At 40.4% G+C, this 25729-nt stretch overlaps 1 protein-coding gene across 2 annotated transcripts in view; it reads right to left on the bottom strand.

Moving 5' to 3' along the window:
• Positions 1-25729, bottom strand: part of agap3 (ArfGAP with GTPase domain, ankyrin repeat and PH domain 3) — a 121400-nt gene that overhangs the window by 40683 nt on the left and 54988 nt on the right. For both annotated transcript variants that reach the window (XM_042428803.1, XM_042428802.1), the window contains exons 3-10: positions 22659-22746; positions 19140-19225; positions 15416-15557; positions 14743-14877; positions 11899-12026; positions 11437-11592; positions 6219-6302; positions 1410-1514 (exon numbers count right to left, since the gene is read on the bottom strand). In XM_042428803.1, coding sequence (XP_042284737.1) covers positions 1410-1514; positions 6219-6302; positions 11437-11592; positions 11899-12026; positions 14743-14877; positions 15416-15557; positions 19140-19225; positions 22659-22746 — 924 coding nt within the window. The remainder of the gene's footprint in view (positions 1-1409; positions 1515-6218; positions 6303-11436; positions 11593-11898; positions 12027-14742; positions 14878-15415; positions 15558-19139; positions 19226-22658; positions 22747-25729) is intronic.

The raw sequence follows: 25729 nt of genomic DNA, 5'->3' as shown, positions 1-25729 counted from the left end.
AAATGTGGGAAGCCAAGGTGAAAATCATTGGGCTCAGCAGAAAAAGACCCAGATAGAGGCGAGCTCGGCCTTTGCCGTCCCCCCACCGGCTCCTCTGCTTTATTACCGTGTCATAAAGCACTCATTTCTTTCCCAAGCCTCCTCGCTAATTACCCAGTGAGCGCTCTCATTTCATTTTATTGCAGGAATTAACAGCCAGATCGAAGCGTGCAAAGCTATTAAGATGTGTGATTAAGCCACATTCAATTAGTTTCTACAAACAATTTAATTGATGTAGCAGATAGAATTAACAGAAGGTGATTGTGTGGATGGCTTGGCTGACTGCGAAATTAAAGGTTCCCCTCTTCCACTCTCAGTCTGCCTCCCTCCCTCTTTCTTCTTCCCTCTCTCCTTTTCTCAATCTCTCTCTTCCCCTTGCCTTTCTCACTCTGTCTCTGCTCCACTGCTCAAAATGAGCTCGAGCTGTTACTGTGCTAATGTAACTGTCTCCCTTATTTCACCTCCCTCCGTAAGTCAACAGATTCATAGATTCATAGATTGCCCTGATGACCTGTAATAGCTGTAATGATCAAGAGATAGCCTGTTCAGTCAATTACATACATCACTGTAGCACAGCACTGCTCTACTAATAACTGCTTGTAAATTAAACCGCTAACACACTGTCAGTGCAGCAAGGCCACACACAAGGTTCACGTCTCTAACTGTTGGGCTTGTGTTAAAAGTTTTAGCTGTCTCGTTAGATACAAGGAGTCGCTAATATCTTTCATTTTATCTCGCCAAATTAAGTCAACATCCCAAACACGGGACTGGAGGAATGAGTGAGAGTGATGGAAGGAGTCTGAGGGATTTGGGAGAACGACGGGCATTTCTGAGCGTGGCATCGGGCTCCTGAGCTGTCTGCTGCCAGCCAGCCGAGTGTTTAAGAGGTATTAGCGGCCCAGCGGGATTCTGACAAAGATGGATGTGGGAGGCTGGTCAGGCTCTGCTGCCATGCGGTGAGAACCATTATAAATACAAGCCAGCGTGGAGTCTGGGCGCGGCGGGCAGGCAGCAGCACAGCCATGTCTCCATTAACTGGCACTGAGGATGGGCGCTACAGGGGGGGCAGAGATGACCACTAGGACACCCTCTTTCTTAATACTAAAGCTTAAGTCACAGGATTGGTTTAAATAGCCATTATATACAGCGATCAGGCTCAGGGAAATCATGAACCTACAGTATGTGGTCGTTTTCAGTTTGATGCAGCAGTGCTGGTAAATGTAATTGCATCAAGAGAGTCGTGCTCAGCGGTTGAAAAAGTCCTACATTAAAAACCTTCGGCAGCACCCTCGAGTACAAACAGTAGTGTAACAAACACATAAAGCCGATTGGAAAAGAAATAGGAAGAGGGGGGTGGAGATGAGACTCACATGTAAACTGGGGTGGTAAGTGAGGACGCCATTATCACACAGTGTGACATATTTCTTTTTCCACTCCTTGTTGAGGGATTTGCCACTTCGCTTCAGAAGGATTCCCTGTAAGAGACAAGGCATCACGGTGAGCATATGCTCTTCTCAAAGCAGCATGGTGGATGATATGAGCCATTATGGATGTTAAATACCATAAAACAGCATTATTATTGTTATTACAGATTCATTATGGCGGTTGCAAACAAAGCAAACAAACATCATTTTAAGTAACAATTATGAAACAGTATGAAAGTGATTATATTAAAGAAATATGAAAACACAATAGTAGCTTCTAATCAAATCCCCTAAAACTTTTCTTCTTTATTATTATAATTTATTGGCTGACAGGTTTAATCACATGTTAGTTTTTCTACGGTGACAATTTGAACCTCCACGTTCCTCTGGCACAGAGAGGCCATTCAGAAAGAGAGACAATCCAATTTGCCAGACCTCCCTGCATTCATACACATAACATGCTGAACTCTGGAAGACCTCTCAATCCTGGGATTAGGGAGTGTGATCTCCCCTCTTCAAAGCCCACTCAGCTCTTATTCTATTCTACTTTATCTTCTGGGGCCTTTTAGGGCCTCAGAGGGTTTCCTTATCTGGTGAGTAAATCCACTGGTAAACAATGCAGTTCCTCTGCTGGAGGTGACCAAACGCTGCTGAGTGCAAGGGCCAGGAGGCTCTCTGGGGTTAAATAGTGAGGAGGGGCCCGCTTAATTAGGGGATTAAGACGGGGGCAATGTTTGTGCTTTTACAGCCAGGGCCTGTGTGTGTATGAGCTGAAAAGGGGTGGTGGGGGGGGGGGCTGAAGGGTTAGTGTTTTGCTAGCCAGGCCCATCCTGCGGGCTTTAATCCTGATTAACACATCAGGAAGAGTTGACCCTCGGTGACCTGGGCACCAGGCTGTTTGCCGACAATCATCCTAATCCGAACCCTGATTCCTCTGAGAGGCGGGAGGTGGGGGGACAAGTAGTGACTCTTGGCTGCATGCTGGGACGCAAGAGTTTGGGCTTCTTCATATTTTATCAATATACTCTCCTGTTTATAGCTTCCGGAGCAGGACTTCATAATAATAATAATAAACCATCGGTAATATTCAAAGATCCATTCCAGATGTATTAAAATGCTTTGCTTTGAATAATAATTTGTGTGATGTGATTTTTCCACAAAAAAGTTGAATAAAAAAGTTCAATAATCTAGTTAGTTTGCACTTTGTGAAGCACTTTTTAATCCTGGTTTTGAAAAGTGCTATATAAATAAAGAAGAAATTCTTCTTCTTCTTCTTCTAAAAAACATCTAATGTTTCACCCTCATTGAAAAATCCAGGATCTATGAATTTCCACATTTTTCATTTCAAAAGTTTAACTAAAGTACACAAGATGCCTCCTACTGCAAAGTCCCAGTGTTTGCACCGGAGGTTACAAGTTTTTACATCAAACTTGATTAAGTTTCATATGACACAATAATTAGCTTCCAAACTAGTTGCTCATATGTGCACATGTTAAACTCAGATTTAGGGTGAACACAGAGAGACATTTTCTCCTTCATCAGATGAGGTGTCAAACTGCACAAACATCATTCTGCACAGTGAAGCTCAAACTTCCGAGGAACATTAAGCAACATTTTTGGGTGTAGGGGGACATTAAAGACTACAAAATAATGTTTTCTGAATATCATCTTACTCTGAAATGAAAAAAATTAAATATTTTTTGACCTGCGGTGTAACAATTTTTTGATTTATTTATCTTTAAGATGCTGAACAAGTACAGCTCACAAGGAATTGCAACATAATTACTAAATAAAAAGACAAGCAATAAAGTTAAATGTCAATTATTCATGTTCCAGTAAGTCTTGTTTTTATTGATACTTTTGATGATTTTTCAGGAAGAAAAATTGTGTCCTTCAATCAATAGTTGCTGACTGCCCACACTCTTCTCAATTTAGTCAATAGAAGAACTGCAAAACACTTTCAAATGGCTCTCTAATCATACAAAGTAAATGATCCAGTCACAGGGCCTCTGGCGACTTTATAATGTATGTTTTACAAGCAAATATGTTGCTCATCTCGTAGTCTTACTGGAGCATACATAAATCTATACGTGCAATCAGTGCTATGAAGCAGATCAATAAAGGTACTAAAGACAATAATGTGAAAATCTTTACACGTGCGGGCTAATTTTTTGTTTTACTTGAATCAGCCCATCATGGCTGTAATATATCTTTCATAAACCGTTGTCACTTTCAGTAATTGGAACCTTGACAAATGATTTGGGACAGTTTATCATAATTGTTCTGTTGCGTGCCACGTTGAATCAAGCAGTGTGCTCCTTAAATTATAGTTTGACAGTGGACACATCAAAAGGCAACATGTGTGGAGTCCTGTGCTTCCCTACAACACTGACACACACACACACACACGCAGAGAAATGAGTGTGTTCAGCCTGTGCGACATAAGGAAACAGGCCGATTGTCAGACGCACTCTCTGTGTCCACACAATTGTCATATCTACACAGAGGAGATAGTGTCGCTGCCTTCTTTTGTCAGACTACCAGGAGAAAAGCTGCATCCTGCCACTGTGGCTGACTGATAGGCCGGCCCTTTGTGACAGGCCAGGGAGAAGGGGATATAAAGTGTGTGTGTGTGTGTGTGTGTTGGGTGGGGTGGCGGGGTAAGAATACACTCACTGCACTGCTGAGGAGCTGCCAACAGCTCCTCAGCAATGACTGCATTGTTAGCCTTACTCACTATTTTTATAGATGGGAGGGGGGTGGGAGCAGAGTCAGTGGGGGGGGGGCATGCGGTGTGTAATTTGGCCCGATGGGGTGAGGGGAGTGGTAATTAAGCTCACATTGACACTTTGATCTCCTTGATTGTGCAGTTGATGGGCCTAGCTAGTCACACCACTGCCCTCCTCCCCCACGTCCCTCCCCATCTGTAGCTAAAACCCCCCCCCCAAAAAAATCCTTTGTAGATAAAAGGGGAGATGGCTTATCTTGTCAAAAGTTGCCATGATACTCAGGGAGAGGCCCTGCACTTTAAAGTGGAGCTCTATATAATGCACTGGGTAAGAATGGGAGAGTTTACAGTAAAAATTGCTCAGAGGGGAATTCTTTCTGATCTGTGAAACTCCTGCTCACCTGGAATGAGCAGCTTCTTCAGGGAATTACACTAATCTGCAGATCAAATGGAGACACCGTGTGTGTGGAATGGCCACCATGAAGTTTTGAATCTCTATGTTGTTTTTTGAGGGCATTTTTAACAATTTGTCACGTTGCTATGGGCGAATGAAGCCGCAATTTAAACTTCTGTTGTGTTAATCAGTATTATCATGAAATACTTGTCTCTATTACACGAACATCTACTATCACTGACACATAGATGGACAGATAGATATTGCATCTGATAAAGTGTAGTTTCCCCAAAGCCTTATTTTCTGATTGAGCGAGGGGGCTTGGAAGCGACACCCTGCCATTATTTCAGCTGGACCAAAGCCTCTGCAATTTTCTTCGAAAGGGAATGAGAAGGTCTGGCTCAACATTTCAAAAAAAAAAAAAAAAGAAGGACATAATCTTCCATCATTTGCAGGTAAAGAGGATAATATAAGGATGCTGACCCATTTTCAAAAGCCCTCATATAATCATGAGTGATTAGTAATCAATGTGTCAATTACTTCTCCTACGGTTACAGTCGGACCTTTGGAAATGATCCTTACTCAGATGTGTAATTCAGTGCTCACTACTACTTATTTCTACCTAATGCACGAATACACAAGAAATAAAATATAAAGAAAATAATAAAGAAAATCCTAATAAAAATTATTTACAACTATTTTAATATAGAAATCACCGTGATGTCACTAAGTTTGTAGTATTTTATGTAGCACCATGTGATAGATTATGTCAGGGTAAAGAAAATTATATTTAGTGGGATATCTAATGAATGTTTCAGCAAATCATGGCTGTCAAAGTTGATTATATGGATATGCATGAGTAAACCTTCATGAAAAAAATAACACCCACGCACAATTATTAGCAATAATTGGACTTATATTAAAAAGCTGCAAAAGAATATCCAAATATGAACAAATTCTATATTAAATTTGAAATTACCAGACTGGAATCATCTCTAAAAAATTGACTGACAAGATTTTAAATATAGTAACCACTAGACAAGAATAAATTTAACTTATTACTATTTTCTTATGTTGTAGTAGGTTTGTTAAACAAAAAAATGTAGAATACACTCTCAAAACAGCCCTAAATTTTCAAAAATACAAGACTGTTTTAATTGTGTTCACAAACATTACCAGTGTAAACAAACATATATACACACATACATATATAAATGTATATGTAATTTATAAGGTCAAAAAATGGCTGATTGTGCCTTTAGTATATCGAAACCTGTATATTCTTTTTATTTGAAATATGTCTTACTTACAAAAACAGGGACATTTTTTGCAAATATCTTTTTAATGCTATGTTAAAACCCCCAGCCAATCTCTCTTGTGGTTATCTGCACTTGCACTGATGTTGAAGTTATTTGTTAGGTTGTATTATGTCGCCATCTAGTGGTTACAGTAACACACGACTTTTCCCAACAATTCTCCCCAAACTCTATGGATGAAGCACTGTGACTAAATCTATAACAGACAGCGTATCAACATCAAACAGAAAAGGAACAAGTAGTGACACAAAAAGAGGATCATACTTACCCAGGGAACTATGGGAAGTATAGAGAAAAAGATTAGGAAAACTGCTTACCTGTTTGATAGGTATGGCCCTTCCACTGCCTATGCTGTCTGTTTTACTGTCAACGCTCTTTGCTTGTTCACTGGCTTTCCGTGACTGCAAGAAAACAAGAAAGTCAGTCAGCAACTGCAGCGACACACTGATGAAGAAGCAGAGTGGAAGTTGCAGGGTGCGAGGTGAGTCTGGGTGTGGGTATGTTGGGGTGTGTGTGTGTGTGTGTGAGGGAGGGAGAGAGAGAGAGAGAGACTGGGGGTCAGAGATGAGGGGGAGGGAGGTGAGGGTTTGTGTTTGAGCATTTGCAGTATTTGTGGAGAAACTCGACGTTGCAAAAAAAAAAGTCTCAAAAGAAGCTCGAAATTAACAGACAAGCAGACCAGCGGAACAAACAGCAGTAACACCGACGTGCAAGTTCAAAAGAAAATTAAAAAAAGAGACCAAACCAAGACCACAATAGACACATCTCAACACAGAGGAGACCAAGGACGACCACACATTGAGTCATGACTCAGCCCTGAAACCCTTTGGGGGATCCTTCCCTCTGTGTGAGACCCAGAGTGGGCCCTTAGTGGACCTGCAGACCAACTGCTGCTATACCCAGTGTAGGATCAGCTGTGCCTTTAGCACTGTTGCACTGATACACGCTTTTGTAGCACGTTAAATAAGTTTAAGTTCAAAACAGGTTAAAGGAGAGAAGGGAAAATGGTTATTTTACAGCAGACTTCAGTACATGTAGCTTCCTCCGACCTTTGACCTACAAAACCTAGGGGGGACATGAAATCATCCTGCACACATGTCAAACAATTCAAATGCCAAAGAAAAGGTTAAAATGCATTTCAACATTTTAAGTTTCTGGTTGTGCCTGTGGAAGGTAAAAATGGTTAAACAGTTATTATAACCTTATATGGAAATAAGTCATTTGAAAATAACCTTCCCACCCAAACACAAATAAAGAGATGAGGCACAGGTAGGGACAGACATGAGTGTGTATGGTCTCACTCAGAACATGAGAAATGTCCAGTCACCAATGGAGAGAGGTAGAGTCTGAGTTCAATTAAACCAACTCTGCTTTATATTTTTTCCAACATTTTATTTTTTTTTTAATGATGACTTGTTTAGCTTCTATACAGACACCATACAAAGCAAGTCACAAATTCACTTCAAAATATTCAACAGATTGAGCCAAACATCGCAGTTCCCACAAAATATAGGATGGACAATAAAGGCATTATTTCATATATTCCTTATATATATATGTACTTTTTATAGAGTACCATTGTAAATAAAATACAATACAAGATATACAGCAGTCTATATTTTCGTCAATCCGTTCATGATAGAAAAGCGATTATGCAAGAGTTCATAATCTCTGTACCAAACCTAAACTGAGAAAAAAATTAAAATAAATAAATGAATGAAAAAAACAAAACAATTGAATGTGCAAAAAATAAATAACTTAAAATAAATAAAAGGAAAACAAATGTTAAGTTTAACTACATTCATACAAGTCGGTGCAACCCAGTTTCATTTGTTGGCAACTTTCAGTGTAATATCGCTCTGTAACACCCTGACACACTACCCTGATTTTTATGAAGGCCTTCATAAAACTACCCAAAGTTACTCTAATCTAAAATACCTCTACGATAGCACATATATACCACATTTTCAGTTCCATTCAATACTTCAATAATCCCTGGAAAATAAGAAGGAATCAAAATCAAAAACGGACCAAATGAATGGAGGAAAATCTAAAAGGAAGAACAAAAAACAACTTGGCACCTCTAGTCCTTGAGTCCTCATTTATGGCAAAAGGCAGTGTGATGTCATGTAAGGAAAGGTTGTGTCCTTTGGGTGGCTGGATAACAGTTCCAAGAGTGACTTGACTGTACAGCGTGTTTTTGTATTGGGATGTCTGAATGAGGGCGGGGGGGTAGGGGGGTTGGTGGGCAGGGGTGGACGGGGCATTTCCAGAAGAGTCCCTACAGTCTGTCTCATTTCATGATATCTGACGGTCTACTTTGAGTGCACACAAACACTCAAATGGACTCGAGTTTTTTTGTTTGTTTTTGATTTTTTTTTTGCGTTGGACGCAAAGTCCTACGGTTTCCGTATAGTGCAAGTTCTATGCATTACCCTAAATGCGATTAAGCATCGAGGGTAAAGCAGCGACAAGCTGTAAGTCCTCAATCAATAATCTCCTCTCTATCAGGACTGGCAAAGCAGGGGGACTCTTTTTTTTAAAAACCATCATGCTCTTCTAATTCGGAAGGAGTTGGAAAGCCCTTTTTGTTGAAGAAAGGTTGGAAACAGAAGCACAAATCTGCAAATATTGAAAAACAGTGTCAAATGGTTATTTTTTTCTTTGTTTTGTTTTGTTTCATACGTGGAGATCCAGTAACAAGTCAAGGGACTAAAAAATATGAAATGCGAAACACCAAATGGCAGACATTAATAAATGGATTTAATGAATACGGACGAATGAGTGGGATGAATTTTTAAGTATAAAAAATGCTGTAATATTCATCTAAATTCCTAAACAGTGTGCTTTTCAACACAAAAAGGGACAGACAGCCTGAAGACGTCAGGGAACCACAGACAGATTACAAAACAGATTGTTTAGAGTTATTGACTATGGAAGCACTAGGAAAGAATAATGCGTACTGTGCTGACACCTAGTGGCCGAGGACAGTTATGGTAGAAACTGGCTTGAAATGGTTGTGGTTGGTGAAATTGATTTGTGAGTGCGGTGAAAAGACAAAATGATAAGATCTTCTGTAGTAAAGCTTTGAGTTTTAATCACTTACTTAAAAGAAGATAACCTACTGCATTATCAAGATGGATTCACCTGTTCATTCACTAATTCAAGGGGCTTTTTAGATAAATTACATTTTCTTGGATTGTAGTCACATTAAATTTAGGCCAAAAGGTCATTGGATTCTCCAACACTGTTAAACTGCACATTGCAAAGGATGTTTCTTTCAAGAGTCCCAATGCCAGCGCCATGAATGTGACAAATATATATTTTTATATCTGATAACAACTGGACGGGATACATTTCTTGCAGCAATTTCTCCATCTGTACTATCAGTACAAAATACCTGGTATGCAATGACTAAAGTGAGTTTTATCTTTTGAAGTCTGTCAAAGCTCGTCTTCTGATGACGTTAAGGCATATTTTCTTCCATTGAGTACTTCTCCCGAAATCAACATAGAGTGAACTACTTACAAGAGTGTGGCTAGAAAACATGAATGGCAGCCTGCTATCTGTCAGTTACTAGCAGGACTTCTAGAGAACTCGTACTTTTTAAACACAGAAGCCAATTTATTTTTAAAACAGACAAAGCTAGGAAAGGGACATCCTTGATATTGTTGGGTTGATGAAATATTTTCTCTTTCTCTTGTTTTGTAAAATGGCACTGTAAGTCTTCCTCTCCTTAGCCCATCGCACTCTTCAAGTGTCACTGAAGAAATGTCGACATCGCCCCGTTAACTTTCCGTCCCCTCCTCCTCCTCCGTCTCCTCCTCTGCTTCCTCCTCCTCCTCCTCCTTTACTCCCTCACCCTCCCTCCTCCCACCCTCCGCTCGCTGCTCCTCAGAAGGTCATGAGCTGAAACTCCCGCTCGGCTTGCCACTCCGGCACCCACACTGGGTAGGTGGCGTGCTTCGGCATCTCCATGACGCGGACGGGGAGAGGCTCATTTCTCTGGTGGACATGGTTAGTCACTACCTAGCAGGGGGGGAAGGGAGACAACAAGGGGAGCTAGCACACAGCCTGTACTGCTCGGATGCCACAAACCTGCGGCTCCCACAGCAGCTGGGGTAACAGGGTGAAGGCGGTAGGAGAAAGAGAGGAAGGGGGGGTGGATAGGGAAGGTTAGAGAAGGAGTTAGTTAGAAGGAGAGAGAGAGGGAAGGCAGGAGGTAGGAGACAGGGGTTAGGGGGCATCATAGGAGGAGGGCAAAAGAGGAAAGAGGTGAAGATAGGTGAAAGAGAAGGAATATTTTATGTGAGGAAGGGGTAGAGTTAGGAAAGGAGTAATCTCATGTAGTCTGATCTCTGTCTTATAAAGCTCACAAAGTTCTGGAGAATGAAAAACATGAAAACTTGGAAAAAAAATTCAGATGCAACTTTGGAAATCCTGATTCAGCCATTCTGTTAGTTGTGACTGTGAAAATGCACCGCTGGTTTTTCTTTTTGAGCACCAACAAGCTCTCTGTGGAATTATTTCAGTCGAGAAAAGAACAAAAACGCAGTTTTTGGTAGAATTTCGACAGACCTCCCTGAGCCTGAGGAGACAGAGGTCTGGCTACGCAAGATTAGGAGAGGCTTAGCAGCAAAGAGGGCTGGTGTAGGAGGGAAGAGAGAGGAGGAAAAGGAGGTGCAGGCTGGGTAGAAGAAGAGGGCAGAGGCTACAAGTAAAAAGACAAGCTTAGGACAGCTAAGGAAATTAGAGTGGTTAGTGCACACATATGCTATTGGTTAGAGCAAAGGGCAAATACGACAGGACATGGGGTAAAGAGCAGGCAGGCAGGGGTTGGGATCTTGGGTGGTCGAGATCAAATTTGGGGCCAGAACAGAAGTAAGTGGGGTGAGGATAGCGGAGTTATCTAGCTAGATGTTTAGTAGCTGGGGGGGCAGTTGGAGCAAGGCTATCTAAGGTTGTGGTGTTGGGGCATGCATTATTAGCAGCGTGTAAACAGGCCATAGGCTGACTCGGACTCTTAGTTTAGCTTGGTCAGGCAGGAGAAGTGGCATTGGTGTTGCTGCCGTCTCTTCCCATAAGGGAAGTCACTGCAAAGAAAGGATCTAGTAAAAATAAGAGGGGTAGGGGGAGGGAGGTCAAAGATTTAGACAGCGCAGAGGGCGTAGTTTGTTATGGGTGAGATGAGAAACGTAATCCATGTTCACTTACTACATCCAATTAGGAGAAAAAAAAGGACATGAAAAGAGTTTACGTTTTTTTCCCACAGTGCTTATCTTTGATATTTGCTTTCATAAAAGGTTTTTGGGAGCATTTTTGGGGATCTAATATAATTTCTGTTTTAGTCTTTTTCACCTTTTGCCCATTGTGCTGTGTGAGCAAGACGCTTTCTTTGCCTGCATCGGAGGCAGGAGAGGTGGCTTTGATGCATTTCGAGCTACCTGTCTCCCTCTGGTGGATAAAGTGAGCTTGGCAACATGCCTTCTAGTAGTGTGAGTGGGTGTTGCTTTGCATCAGCTGTCGCATACTTACTGTGAAAATGTTGGAGCGGCGCTTTGACTGCTTGCGGATGGGCGTGGGTGTGTTGGAGGCAGCAATGGTCTCAATGCGCATCTCCCGCTGACTTATGCTGGGGGTGGAGGGAACAGAGGAGGAGTAGTCGCTGAATGCACCCCCACCATTGGCCGCCTGGGGAGCGAGAGAGATTAAGAGGAACCGACAGAATCAGAAGAAGGGAGGGAGGAAGAAAGAGAAAGAGAGATAGAAAGTAGTCAGAAAGGAGAAAGAAATAAAAACAATAAGCAAGCACATCAATTTAAGATAGATTTGATGTGGACAAAATCTTTATAATAAGGGACATTGCATTTATTTTCCTGCACTGATAATAAACTGTGTGTTGAGCTTGTGGAAGCTTCTATACATATTTCTCTTAATTAGATTTACTTGATCAGTAAGTAAAACATTGCGCTGACAGACTGAAGGTTTTGATCTTACCTGGTTAATGTGAACAGAGGGGATGGATGCAGCGGGGACTGATGAGTGGCTGGGAGAGTTAGGGAGAGATTTGCACGGACCAATAGAGAGCTGCTGCTTTTTCCTCATGGCCACAACCTTCTGGGCAACTGGAGGACAGAGTGGCAAAGAGAAATGAACAGACTGTTTGCTAATCCTTTCAAATTTGTCTTGACATCAATAACTTCCAGTAAAAGAACAGTGGTGGTGGGGGCTGGTGAATAGAGCAATGAGAACATAGAAATCAGAACTGCACATGTGCTTCTGTAGTTTAGTGGTTATGTTGCTTTATTCTAACACTAACACTATTTTGTTGAGTGAACACCGGCAGCTCGTAAAACCTCAAAAGTGAGAATGCAAGAAGTCGTAGCAGCTACAAACCTAAACAGTAGAGCTGTGAAGATTATTTGATTAACTGATCAGTGGATGGACAGAAAATTATTTTCTGGTTTCTTTAGCCTTATATGACAGTAAATTAAATATCTTTGGGTTTTGAACTTTTGGTCGGGACAAAAGAAGACATGTGAGTACGTCACCTTGGGCTTTAGAAAACAGTGATTGACGTTTTTCAGTATTTGCGGATATATAGACCAAATGACTGATTGATTAATTGGGAAAATAATCAACAGATTAATTGGTAAAAATTGTTAGTTGCAATTTTAAATGATACACATCTGGCTGTCTATATCGTTACTGAGATTGGGTATATTGGCTTTATTGGAAATTAGCTACAAAAATATTGCACTGTTAGTAATTAGAGATGATGTTCTCCATGGAAGTATAGTATTTATGTGCCCAAGAGACTTATTGTGAGTGACTTATAACTTGTTTTGTTTTCTTTGGAAATATATGTGGCAGTACAACAAAAAAATCACAATGCGCTGATGGACCAATTTGTCAAACTTTATCTGGTTAACCTTATTGTTGGTGGACAAAGATTTCAGGGGTGATATCATTTTCTTTTAATGGCACTTGGATTTGCTTCTGAGTGGTATTATATCACTGTCAAAAAATGCTTTACTCTACTTTATTTTCTACTTTTTTTTGTTAGCAAGTCTGAAGTTTACAAGATATACACAGTGTTAGGAAATGTTAAATTTGTCTTCACAATGTGCTACAAACAAAGAAAAAGATTTGTGTTTCTTAATAAAGACACTGTCATAACCATGTTTACCAAATAGAGCTCAACAAAGAAAGCAAAGCTAATTCCAGCCAGACAGAAAATATGAACACATTATCTAAACCACCTCAGGCCATTTGTTTTACAGTCAGGTATTAAGCAACATACTGTGTAGCTTATAAATATCTCCGGGGGAAAAAAACAAGCTACTTCCATTGCCAAAGAAAGTAATCACACAAAATGATACTTGCTATTTTTTTCTGTCATTCTCTGAGCTCTATAGTGTGATGTTGGCCAAATGAGAGGAGTGACACCGTTTGAACAACCTGATTTGCCATGCACTTGGTACATCTTGTCACTTAATTCAGGGCACACTTGAATGAGGGACTGGGTGGAGCGAGAGGGAGGGGATGTTCACGGCTGCGAGACGTGAATTAGCACTGAGGGAAAGAGAGATGATATGAAGTTGCGCTGACAGCTGGGACCAGAAGGCCTGACTGCCTGCTGCAGCATGGCAAATGCGGGAAGAAGGCAAGAGTGATACAGAGTGAGTTCTCCAGACAGCCAACACTCCTTCATCTCTTTTAATTATTTCAAATTGGGCTTCAGGAAGCAATTAAGGCAGGGAGGAAAGACAACGTGCCTGTGCATCAACAGTCAATGAAATGCGAAGTGAAGGTTGTGTTACATATTCAGATGTTTTGTGAAAGGCTGACAGGCTTTCAAAAGGAGCTGCAGCCTAAGGGGATAATATGCTCGAGTTGAAGCAGCCGAGTTTCCAAATGACAGTTTCATGACTTCAATTATGGACTCAGGGAAAAACTCAAGAGTTTCCAGAAACTTCACGCTTTTAGGAGATATTACAAGGGTATTTCACCATTTATATACAACTACATTTCAGCTGGTTCCGAGCTTAGAGCTCCAAATTTTTATGTAATAATCCTGATTTTACGTTCCATGATTAACATTTAATTTAATGCAGAATGCCTGCTGAATTATCAATTAAAGTGAGCCTGTTAATTTTAGCTGCTGAGCACACAGCATAAGGAGTATATTTATGTCTTTGTACACCCCTCCTGTGCACCAAGCATGCACAGGCAGTAGTGTGTTTCTAACAGTAACTCATGAATGGTATAATTAGCATTGGTTGAAGAGAAAGGACTCCCTACCATCACAATTATTGAATTTTAAAACAAATTCTATTCATGTTTCACAAAGTGACATAGGGAAGTTGAGAAGAAAAATGATGATATATGATTTTAGTCAAAGGGCATAAGTGGCTCATGAAATGGCTCATAATTTTGCATTTAACTAACTTCACTCGAGATAGAAAGCAGATGAAAAAACCCTGCATCCTAAAAGTGTTCACACTGTTCTCACACAATACTGCTCATTAAAAGCTGCAACTTTGACGTCTAATCCAGGAAACTGTCAAGACATCTTGGTAGTCGTCTTTCCAAAACAAGCTTATCAGCCACTGGGAAGTTGTTCATCTTTAAATATGAACAGTTAGGACGTTGATATGGTAGGATAATTTGAAAAGATCTGACTTACAGAAGGAAAGAATACAGTTTACAACAACTATGTTGTGCACTGCCTCTCAAACTGTAATGCCCCTGAAAAAGTGTATCACATGCCAGAGGAGGTAACATGTCATTTGCATCTGTCTAACCCATGTCCACTCATTTTTTTGACACCCGTCTCACCATCCTGGAAGACTCTCTCCACATTCAGGCCATAGGTGGAGCAGGTCTCATAGTATGTGCAGCGCTTTAGGTCATTGGACAACTTTCTGGCCCGCGAGTCATCAATCACTCTGGGGTTGGCAGCACTGATGGCATCTAAGAGAATAGGGTGAGAAAAACTCAATTACTCAAACATTCAACTTGAAGGACAAGGCTGATGATATTCTATGTTTTCCTTATCATCAACAAATTTCACAAAAAGCCAACATGTTAGTGTGTCTGAAGACATAAATCTTTAAAATGGGTCAGGAATATATGGTTCATCGGAGGAAAAAAAGGCTAAATCATTTCCTAGAATAGCTGGGCACTACAGTTTTTAGCAAACATTACTAAAACAATTGTAAAATTGTTGGGGATTTTTTTCAGATTTAGTGTGCTAGTGAGTATTTATGGCAGTAGGTTGGAGAATGTGGGATCAAGTCAAAATCAACTACAGTGCCCATGTTCATTGTAATGAAGGAACTTGTTGGTCACTGTTGGTCTTTCCATGGGATTTGTTGACAGTAAGAAAATGACTGAATATCACCAGAGTTATCCTTTAATCAGACATTATTTCCTGTGTAAAGAGTGTGTAGTTCCACTCTGGACAAAGCAATTTCTTGACAAAACTTTCTATCAGACGTAGGGCAAACACCTTGTGTTCCAACGAGGACCATTGGGACCTCAGCTGTGTTCCTGTAGCTGGATAGGCGCAGAAAGTAATTGTAGACTGTCTGGAAGCTGATCTCATCCTCCAGGCTAAAGACGAAAACCACCGCATCCACCCAGGCAGCAAACTGAGGACAAAGCAGAGGTGGCATGGTGAAATATAAGCTGCCTTGTCATCACACAAGAACAACACTCACAAAGCAGATTTTATTTGCTTCAGAAACATTGCCTCCACTCCAGTTAAATGCTGGAACTTCAAGTCCCCCTCCACCTCTACTTCATTTGTATGTTTGAGATTCACTGTGGAGAATTCTGTATGTGAAGAGTTTGAATCTCAAAGGCTGTTTTCAAATTCATACAGTGAAAGGGGAAAATTTCACTGTGCTCGCCTTAAAGGGAACACATCGTGCTTTTTGTGACTTTCTGTCATTTATTTAAATGACAGATGTGTTCCAAAACTTGAAGTGAACGAATGTAAAATGCTTCCTGAAAGTCAAAAGCTCAGGCTTCAGCCTGCTCTGAACACTTGCAATGTTAGCTCTACTTCCTCCCTGTGATGACGTCAGATTGTTCGTGTGTGCCCAAAAAACAGCTGTCCGTTCTGTAACCTTTGTTGCTAAGGTTGTCGCTAAGGTTGTTCTGTATGTTGATTGTGTTGTCCACATGCATATTTTGGATTGGATTTGGGCTTGAACATGTACGAATGTATTTGAGAAGTTGACATTTTGAATAAAGAACAAGAAAAATAAGTAAAATCCCACTACTACTGTTTGTTTACTTGGCCTCCAATCAGAACAGAGTGGGGTCGTCAGGAGCCCTTAAAGAAACAGGGGCTGAACTGAGGGGCTGCATAAAGGACCAACATAAGATAAATAAGGAGCTTTTTGAACTGTAAAATCATGCAAAGATTTTTCAGTAAAATTAAAGTAGAATTCAAGTGACACTACAGGCATGATTTTGTGATGTCAAAACTAGGTTGGAGCCAATCGTGGCTTCTGCAGGTCTGTAAGTGCATATTCACTGAAACATCTTGCATCAACTAGTTAAACTTTTGAAATAAAATTGTTTGCATATTATTAGATTCCGGATTTTATTTTAATGAGAAAGAGGAAGTAGATGTAATTTTCTGAATTTTTAACAAGGTACATGTATTTGAACTTTTTTGTGGAAAAAACACACCAAATACAAATTATTTTTCATATGTCCTAAAAAAGTCTGAATGAATTCAGTTTGCTCTTATAATGCGTCAAGGAAACAAGCATTGTTGTTATTGACATGCAGGCATATTCACTAGCGATTTAAAAGTGTTGCAGGCCATCTTTTGACTGAAGTTCATACATACAGACAGAAGGGGGCAGTGTAGCAACAGCTAATGCACATTGAATGTCTCACTTTAAGGCACAGTACAAATACTAGGTGGAATGACAGTGAAAGATTAAACACCACGACTGAAGTCTTATCTGTTTCCTTTCTGTTATTCCCACTGCTATCATAATCTAGGAATCTTTGTATTTGACGCATCATATACAGTCATAATCTCTGTGTAGCTTACAATCAAACAGGAAAGTGAGGTTTCCCTTGAGTAGAGGAAATCAATCCTAATCACCATCCATTGTAGGAAAGAGGCTAAGCAGAAGTAGTACTAACAGTGACAATCAAGTGATAACTATTCCTCCGTATTGCCCTCTTCTTCATTCAGCTTTCATACCTCACCCAGACCCCCATAGGGAATGAATGGCAAATCAAGCCTCCAAGCCACAACTCTGCTCAGCCTCCTGTGAGTGGGAACATAATGCAGGCCTTTAATTATGCTACTAATTATACAGGCAGCTGACAACTGAGCTGAACTCGTTTCTATTCCCCAATCTCACAGAGTGTAATGCAAGCATAAATCTGAACTTTGCCAGGTCAGGTTATCAGTAGCTGCTAATAAAACCGCATGGTAAATTCTCATCGAGCTTATACAGTATGTGACCAGAAAACGTTGAATCTTGTGAATGACAAGCAAGCCTCTTGGCAGTCTGTAGAGTTAGGGTTTGATAGAATCTGCTAATTAAATCTGAATCCTTTTGAATCCCTTATGAAATCTATTGAGGTTTAGCTTTTGACACCTTTAAGCAACAACTTACAATTAACTTCATATTTAAGAACTTAAATCCAAAGACTGACATTTCTATACTCACAAAATTTTGCCATGTATTTTATTTGACATATTTCCTTTTTAACTAAATAAATAGAAGTATTGTACATTTCTCTTTGCTGATAAAAAAGAAGGCGAAACATAAAAGATTCAATACAGATTTTTTGTTAGACTCAAATCTAGATATTTCCTAAGTAACTAAAGTACTATACTTCAGTGATGTTGTGTCCCCAGGACCCACAGGTGGTCATTTGTGTGGGAAATTGAGTGGGTCCCCAATAAAATTAGTGTTTTTTGACAAATTGTAGTGTTAAACTTTTGTTTGATGTTATATAGTTATAATTATGGTTATTATTAATGTATGTTGAAAATTAAATAAATCCCAATTCTGTGAATACACCACAGACACACAGCAGCTGACAGAAAGAGGTCATATTATAGAGAGAAATATTAGCTTTTTCTGTTAATGTGACTCATAAAAAGAGAAGCTAAACAGCAACGAATATGCTGAGCTTTCAAGTTTCATCAGGAGTCATTAATAACTCCATCAAGCATATCATGTTTAATTAGGAAAGTAGTTAAAAAACACACACACAAATGACAACCATTACTGCATATTGCCATTAGAAACTGAGTACAATTAGCTGATAATTAGCCTGATCAGCCACCATCAGTAATCAATACAAACACACAGTATTAAACCATTAACAAACAGCAGTCAACATCAGGCAATCTTATCATAGTTAAGTACAGGGCTTGGCGATATGACCAAAATCTCATATCCCGATTTAGCACATTTTAAGCACATTTTATGGAACTGTATACTTCTTCTACCACTGGTTGTTTCAGCAACGCCAAAATATTGAAATTATTTTGAGCAACTTATTATTTCTGTTACTTCTAGGTCTATATTTAGAAACTGGCAACTTATTTCTAGAAACTTACAAACAGTATGTTTCAGACTCTGTGAAATAATGTAAAAGTGAATGTTGACTGTTTGGCTTCATAAAGCTCAGGCTGGGCGATGTATCCAAAAACACAAACACCCAATGTAAAGCCTATTTAAGTCCTGTAAAAAATGTTAATGGGAGACAAGACACAACACCCTCTAGAGAAACATATCTTTAAGTATAACTGAGGATAAGAGTCTGATGGCTGCTCTGTCATTACATGAGGCTGGATTAAGGAAGCACTTCCTAAATATACCCCCCTGTGGAAAAGCATCAAATAGTGTCATCCGAATATCAATAGCTTGTTCTCTTATGGAGACTTGGCAAGCCCACTTTGGATGAAACAGTGGCTCCATTATTCTTGACATTTCATACACTAATAGGACGATTAAGCGCTGTGTTGTCCCTCTGACCACAAAAATGATTTTGGCCGGGCTTGCTCATTGATCTGTCACTCCCCTTTAAGTGCTTTTGGTAGAACAACCACAGAGTGCTTTCACATTGCTGCAAGTAATAGTCTGTCTCTTAAAAGTTCCTGTTGGTCTGCATGCCAGTTTGAAAAGTTAAGAGACATTTAGAGTAAAGAGATATTATATGTTTTTAAGGATCAACAGTATTACCTGCAATTCTGGAGGCCCTCCTTCATCTCTGATCAGAAGAAGATAGCTCTGTCCATCCACAACTATTTCTTTCTTGAACCGTCCACCTGAGGAAGAGACATTTATTCAAAGGTCATTCTGAAAGTATGTTCAGTCTGGGTCAGTGCTGGTACAAGATGATATTGGAAAACTAACTTTTTTAGGAAGTAATTACAAACCACCAGGGGTTTGCTTGGTACTGCAGACACATTTCACACTCATTAAGCATAAAAACAATGTGGATGCACCAGATAAACCAAATCCAATATCAAAACGCAGTCCGACATGGCTCATAAAAGTTTGGCGAGATGTGTACGAGTTTAAGTGCAGCTTCTCAATTTAGACGTCCTGAATGTGTCGCTGTCACAATCATATGCTGACAGGAAACCAGGTCTGTCTGGAGCCAATTATGTGGGCGAGAAATTGCCATTTAGTGTGTCTAATGCACAGCTGCTAAGGGAACCAGTTCAGCCCCACTGTCACTGCACTGCCACAAGTCCTGCAAAAGCCCAACTTACCCTTCATAAACAATATGAGACTGCATGTTCAGTCTCCATCACTTCACTGCATGAGCTACAGTGTGTTCAAGACTTTGCAATGAAATGGTAAGACAAGAAGAAAATGTAGCAAAAAGACTAAAGGAGAAGGAAGGAAGGACTGGGAGATAACATCTTATGAAAAAAAAAATCATCTTTAGCCTGAACTGGAGTGCCTCGTGTCAGACCGTGTCCCCAGGACAGTGGTGAACAGCTAACGCTAAAGCCCCTGTGCAGCCTTGAGTTTCTCTCCCCTTTTCTTCATTTCTTCTGTAATACAAATGCATATTCCTTGCCGCTAGCAAAGCTGGCTGCAGATAAAGAAGAGACCAATAGGAGAACCACGCAGTAAATTAGATTTTGCATATCATTTGAATGGTTTGTGATCCTGTGGAGATTAAAAACATTCAAATGAGAAAGTTGTGAGGCTAGAGATGTCCCTGAGAGTGAAAACACTGACTTATGAATGCGGAAATATGCTGAAAGCAATTTGACAAAATTGAATAATGCACAATCTTAAAAAGGTCTAGGAATGATCATGAAATGTATCAACAAAAAATATGCTGGAGACAGCATATGTTCAGGCAGAAAAAAAGTGCACCATTTGCCATTATCAGATTGTTTAGGAGCTTCATAATGTTAGCCAAGGTCTTATATCTTATGACATATCATAAGATAATGTTGTAGATAGTGTTGGTGATCACACTATTAAAACAGAATATTAAGAACTATAGTTCTCACATCACAGAGGAGTTGTAAGGGTCATAGAGTAGTTGGGGCCTGTAATTTTTAATAGGTGGACAGTATTCCTGTCTCAGCAAGCAATTCATATCCACTTGAGCCACACTTCCACCCTGTTAAGTCCACTTTAGCCCGGTTGGCAAATAGGGGATTCTCCAGCCTTTTGCACAGGCTCTCAAGCCCTGTTGGATGCTGGTTGTGTAACAGAGATTCACGTACCCCCAGCCAGCTTTTTTTTTTTCACTTTCTTACTGAAGTCACAGAGCTTTAGAGATTCAAACAAAGGACTCAGAAACTATGTGTCTGTATGTCTCCGAATCCTGTTTAAAAAAGGGAAAAAAAGATGAGGAGGATCTCATTACGCAGTGAGAAAGACTGGATCAGAACGACACAGGGAGCAAAAGATTTATCAGAATAGAGAGTTTGTATGGAACCTAGCTGCACCTTCATATGCCAAAACAGATTATGGAAAGAGTCTCTGAAATGAGTATCTGCAATGAAAGCATACGGCTCGGGTGAAAACATGGATGGAATTTGAAGTCAACATTTCAGTTACATAATCATCTGGGATGCTGATGTCTTTATTTAGAGCTGAGCCAATACAATGCATCCAAAGAAAGAAAGAAAAAAAGCCTGTGCTGTGAATAAATGAGGCAGACCATACTCGATACAATTTTACCGAGCATGATGAAAAGTAATTATGAATTATTTGAATTTGTTTGCTCAACCACACATAAAAAAAGAGGCGACTAATAACCTTGCAGACAGCCCACAGAGAGACGGTAAGTTGGTAGGCATGGTTAACACGCAGTAAGCATACTCTGCTTACACGGAGGCTTAGACCTTGACACAGAGCCACAATCCAACAGAGCTCCATCGGGTGTTGCCATAGCAACACACCCCAGTACCTTTTTTTTCTGATATCATAGCAAAAGCCCAGGAACAGCCACTGCTGAACCTTCCTCTGCTGGGCAATGCTTCTGTAATGTAAATACTTTTTTCCTAATCTGGAGCAACGCCAGCGTTAAAAAACAAAAACAAAGAGAGTTCGAGCAGCTGCTAATCATGAGATAGGTATGTTGTGTCACAGCAACTGGCAGAAATGTAAAGAGACACGCACGCATATCCAAGCAGACATGTTTCCTTGATTACAGCAACAACGCTCGTTCGTTTTTTCCAGTGATTTTCCACCATTGATTTCTCGAGGACTAATTAAGCTACGAGGATTTTTCTCCCTTAGTACAGCAAAATGCCAGAAACTTATTATGTGCTTCATGTCTCATCCTCACTATAATTACACTAAAATGAAACACTGCAAACCCCTCAAAGATCATCAGTAAACTCTGGGTTTGCCAACATCTTTGTGGATTTCTGAGAGGAGGACTTACCTTTCATGCCAAAAGGGGGCATTCTCATTATGATCTTGCTGATATATTCAAGAAAATCTCATTTTCAAACCTCAGTAAGTCAAACAGGATGGCAAAGGGTTCTTTTCTGGAGATGGGACCTCCTGAACAAGTTATAACTGGCTCATTCACCATCAGGAAATCCAGATTTATGACTGCGATAAAAAAAACTTCAATTTACAGTCTCAGGGAAATGATGAGGTTTAACAGGGTAAGTTTTAACAATGAGTAATCTTTACAGAACTAATTTACTGGAAATATTACGCTTCATCATTATCTCGCCGGTTTGGTGGAGGACTAAAAAGGGAATTTATAAACTGAACCGAGCCAATTATCAATCTTCTCATCCGGAAGCCTGATTCAATCCAATGCACAGCATTTTAATACAAACTAATTAGAAAAATACTCTCATGGGGCAAACCAGCACTATACTTCATATAAATGTCCTGATACACCCACCCTAATATGGATATTCTTTGGCACAGTGTAGCAATCGGATCCAACATGCTTAACTTTCTTGTGAAAAACATAAGAAAACTGACTCATCACCCAGCACGTTCCTTTATAATATGACTCACCAAACTCTTTCGAAACACATCAGTTTGTCATCAAGTGTTTTGGAAATACAAGGTGTTCACCTACTTGCAGCAATGTATTTTATAGGATGAGTTGTGAGGTGAATTAGCAGCGTGACATTAAGGCCACGAGAGCCACAGTAAACAAGCTGCATGAATCTGAACATTCGTGTTTGAGCATCTTTCATGTTCATAATCACCTCCTGACCCACGCCTACGACAGAAGGCCTGCAGTGCTCTTACCTTCAGGAGACTCCTCCTGCACATAAGTGCCTGTCAAGTACCGGTGGACCAAGGCCGACTTCCCACTGGACAGATTTCCCACAATGCCCTACAAGAAAAGCATAATAGGTTGGTCATTTGTGATAAGCATAACATGACAGGCACAAACCACAAGCATATGTTGATTTAAAGGACCATAATGAAGAGCTGTAAGGGCAGAATTATCCTTAAAATTAAATCTGGAGAGTGGGACTTTTGTCTCCTCCGTCTGGCGGGGAGATTAATTACAAAAACACTGTCGGCATGTGCTTACGCCGTATTCAGACCAAATCAGGCGTTGCAGCGCATCGCCGCAGGGTTGTGTGGAGGTGTGTGGGGGTGAGGGCGTATTTATTTGTGCTCTAGAATACAACCGTTGTGAAACAATTAGAAAATAAAGTTTTATTTATCTGATTCACCGGCTCTCTCGCTACCACCGCTTCCTCTCTTCATTCACTCTCCAGCTAACTCAACCACAGCTGCCCTCTTTCAGAAAGCCGCCAAAACCTGTAGCCAAAACCTCCACAACCTAAATTAACTACCCCATTCAAATGAACGGGAGGACTGGCGTTTTCGCTGCAATGTCTGATTTGGACTGTAGCCTACTCCATCGCTACTGTTGCAGGTAAATTGTTTAGTGTCACACAGCCCCTACGAAACTGACTCATTTCACTATCATAATTTGATCCATTTGGCCTGATAACATTTGGAAAGTCTAGAAGAGCCGCGTGATTAAATTATTTCATCCCCATTCAAGTTAGCAGACAGCTAACTGGAAGTTAGCCAGCTAGGCCAGCTGAAGTCTCTAGCATGCATGCTTTGCCCATAGAGCATGTGCAGTATGCACAGGCCAGCATGGGGATGTCAAACCCGACACCAGATTAAAATCTCCCGTATACTGTGAGAGATTTATCTGGCGGTGATAGGCTTAATCAGTATTATGTGAACTCGTTTGGCAAGGGCTTGAATGTAACGGATGTTCATTTATATCTAAAAGTTCTGCACTGCAGGTTTAAAATCATAGTGGTTTTGTAGGTTTTAGCCCATTATCTACAAGTTCTGTTTACATTACAGCCAACAAAAAAAAACATTGAATCAAGAGCTACAGTATATAATTGGGAAAATAAATATACAGAATAGGCTGTTTAGTTGTCAACTCTCAAATCTTGGATGTTTGAGGTTCTCTGAATGCACCACTAAGAAAGTGTTGGTGAAACAGTTCCTGTTTACAGCAGCATTACCATTCAAGCCCGACTGATAAATCGCCAGGCTGATAAATCAGCTACTAGCTTATAACAGATGAAGTTGCATCAACATATATCTAAGAGTCTGAATAACAATACATTGCTGTACAAAGAAGCAAAAGTTTTATAATAGTTTGGGGGTATTTTGGAAAGACTGTCTCTAATAAACTCAGTTAAATTTATTTTTCAACTGTAAAATGTCCCACTCAGTACATGTCATGGTAACAATTCTTTAAATACCAAACATAAGGGTACTTTATAAAAATGTCAAGCCCTAATTACCAAGCAAACTTTCATAAAAATATAAATTGGACTCAGTGTGACGGATTGCAAGTACATTATTTTATCGGTATGAAGTGAAACCAACTGCTGCTTGGAAAGTCGAAAATCAAACCAAAATCTTATGGTAAGCTCAGAAAACAGTGGGCAGTAATGGAAAGTACACTTGATTTGTATGAAAACCACAGTTTGGCTCTTTATGCAGGCCGTGTGATGTTGAATCATTATGAAGAAAGTCAGTTAGCATACATCGGTTTGGTTGCAATCTTTCCCCCGCTTCCTCTCCCTGGTGTCTAGACCAGACCTAACTACAGCGCCTTCAGGGTGATGCATGGCGGAGGGTGGGCTGATGATGCCAGCATGTCTGGGAAGAACAAAGGCTTGCAACATGCCTCATCTCCTCCCTCTCCTCCTCCTCCTCCTCCTCCTCTGCCCACCATCGCCCTCCTCTTCTTCAGATCATTAGTGGGTGTTAAAGTCAGGTATGGTTCTAATTATAGGGAAGTTTTGGGTGCAAAAGGAAAGATCTGTTTCAAGGCCTTTCCCAGCCTACCCCTCTCTGTAACTGAAGTATATACCATGAGGTACAGAATAAACTATGAATAAGCTTTGAGTTAACAAAAGTTGTAGGACGTGTGCTGTGAAAGCAGTGAGTCAACAAAAAACTGACTTTGAATGTACCACAGAACCACTGTTCCTGCTGTTTTATCTGTTAGACTTTGTGACCTGCTGGTATATAGCCTTCATGAAATCAAAATGCCGTATCAGCACTATTCCAGCGCAGAACTTTTTCTTTTCTTTATGGATGTTTAGAGCTGGTCTCGACATAAAGACTGCATATGATGATCAAAAGATTAAGTTAAGTTGCTGTCATGAAACTACAATAGCACGGTGAAGGTCAGTGTGGTGAATGTTTTAGAGGTTTTCTTATGTTTTTATGATCATCATTTCAACTAATCTGCAGTTTTGACCCCACTTTCTATATTTTGTTATCGTAACATGAAAAGGCTATCATATTAAACATCTCCTGAGACATATGACCTGCTTCTTTTCAGTATGACCTCCTCTCTGAGCAGCAACTCTTTGAAAGTTTTGAAAGAAATGCTGGCTCCTTTCCGACACTTAATTCCGTCCAGGTCCATTTAACAAACCCCTGTGTGGAAGCTGCCAATTAACACCTTAGAAACATAAAAAGCAACCGATGCATTAAAAAGTGTTTGAATCCAAAGAAGTAAGTTCGTCTTTGAGCTCCCTGTGAATTCCCCCCCCCCCTCCCCCACCCCCACCCCCCCTTTCCCATTTCATTGAAGTTTTCTCCTTTGCAAGGTGCCGCAACAATGAATTCACCTAACACGGAAATATTACATCAAGCGGCAGAACGGCGGAGTGCAGTTTTCAGGGCTGCTCGTCTTTACGGGTGGAAGGCGTTAAATCATGTGAGGATGTTAGTTGTGCATTTGGCAGTGGCTGTGTGCGCTTCACTGGCGGGTGGGATCAGACCCAGGATGTGTCACTAGTCTAGCCCAAAAC

The sequence above is a fragment of the Thunnus maccoyii genome, chromosome 12 (assembly GCF_910596095.1).
Source record: "Thunnus maccoyii chromosome 12, fThuMac1.1, whole genome shotgun sequence".
Classification (NCBI taxonomy): Eukaryota; Metazoa; Chordata; class Actinopteri; order Scombriformes; family Scombridae; genus Thunnus; species Thunnus maccoyii.
Note: the sequence above shows the minus strand (reverse complement) of the source record. Positions and strands in the feature narration are given on the sequence as shown.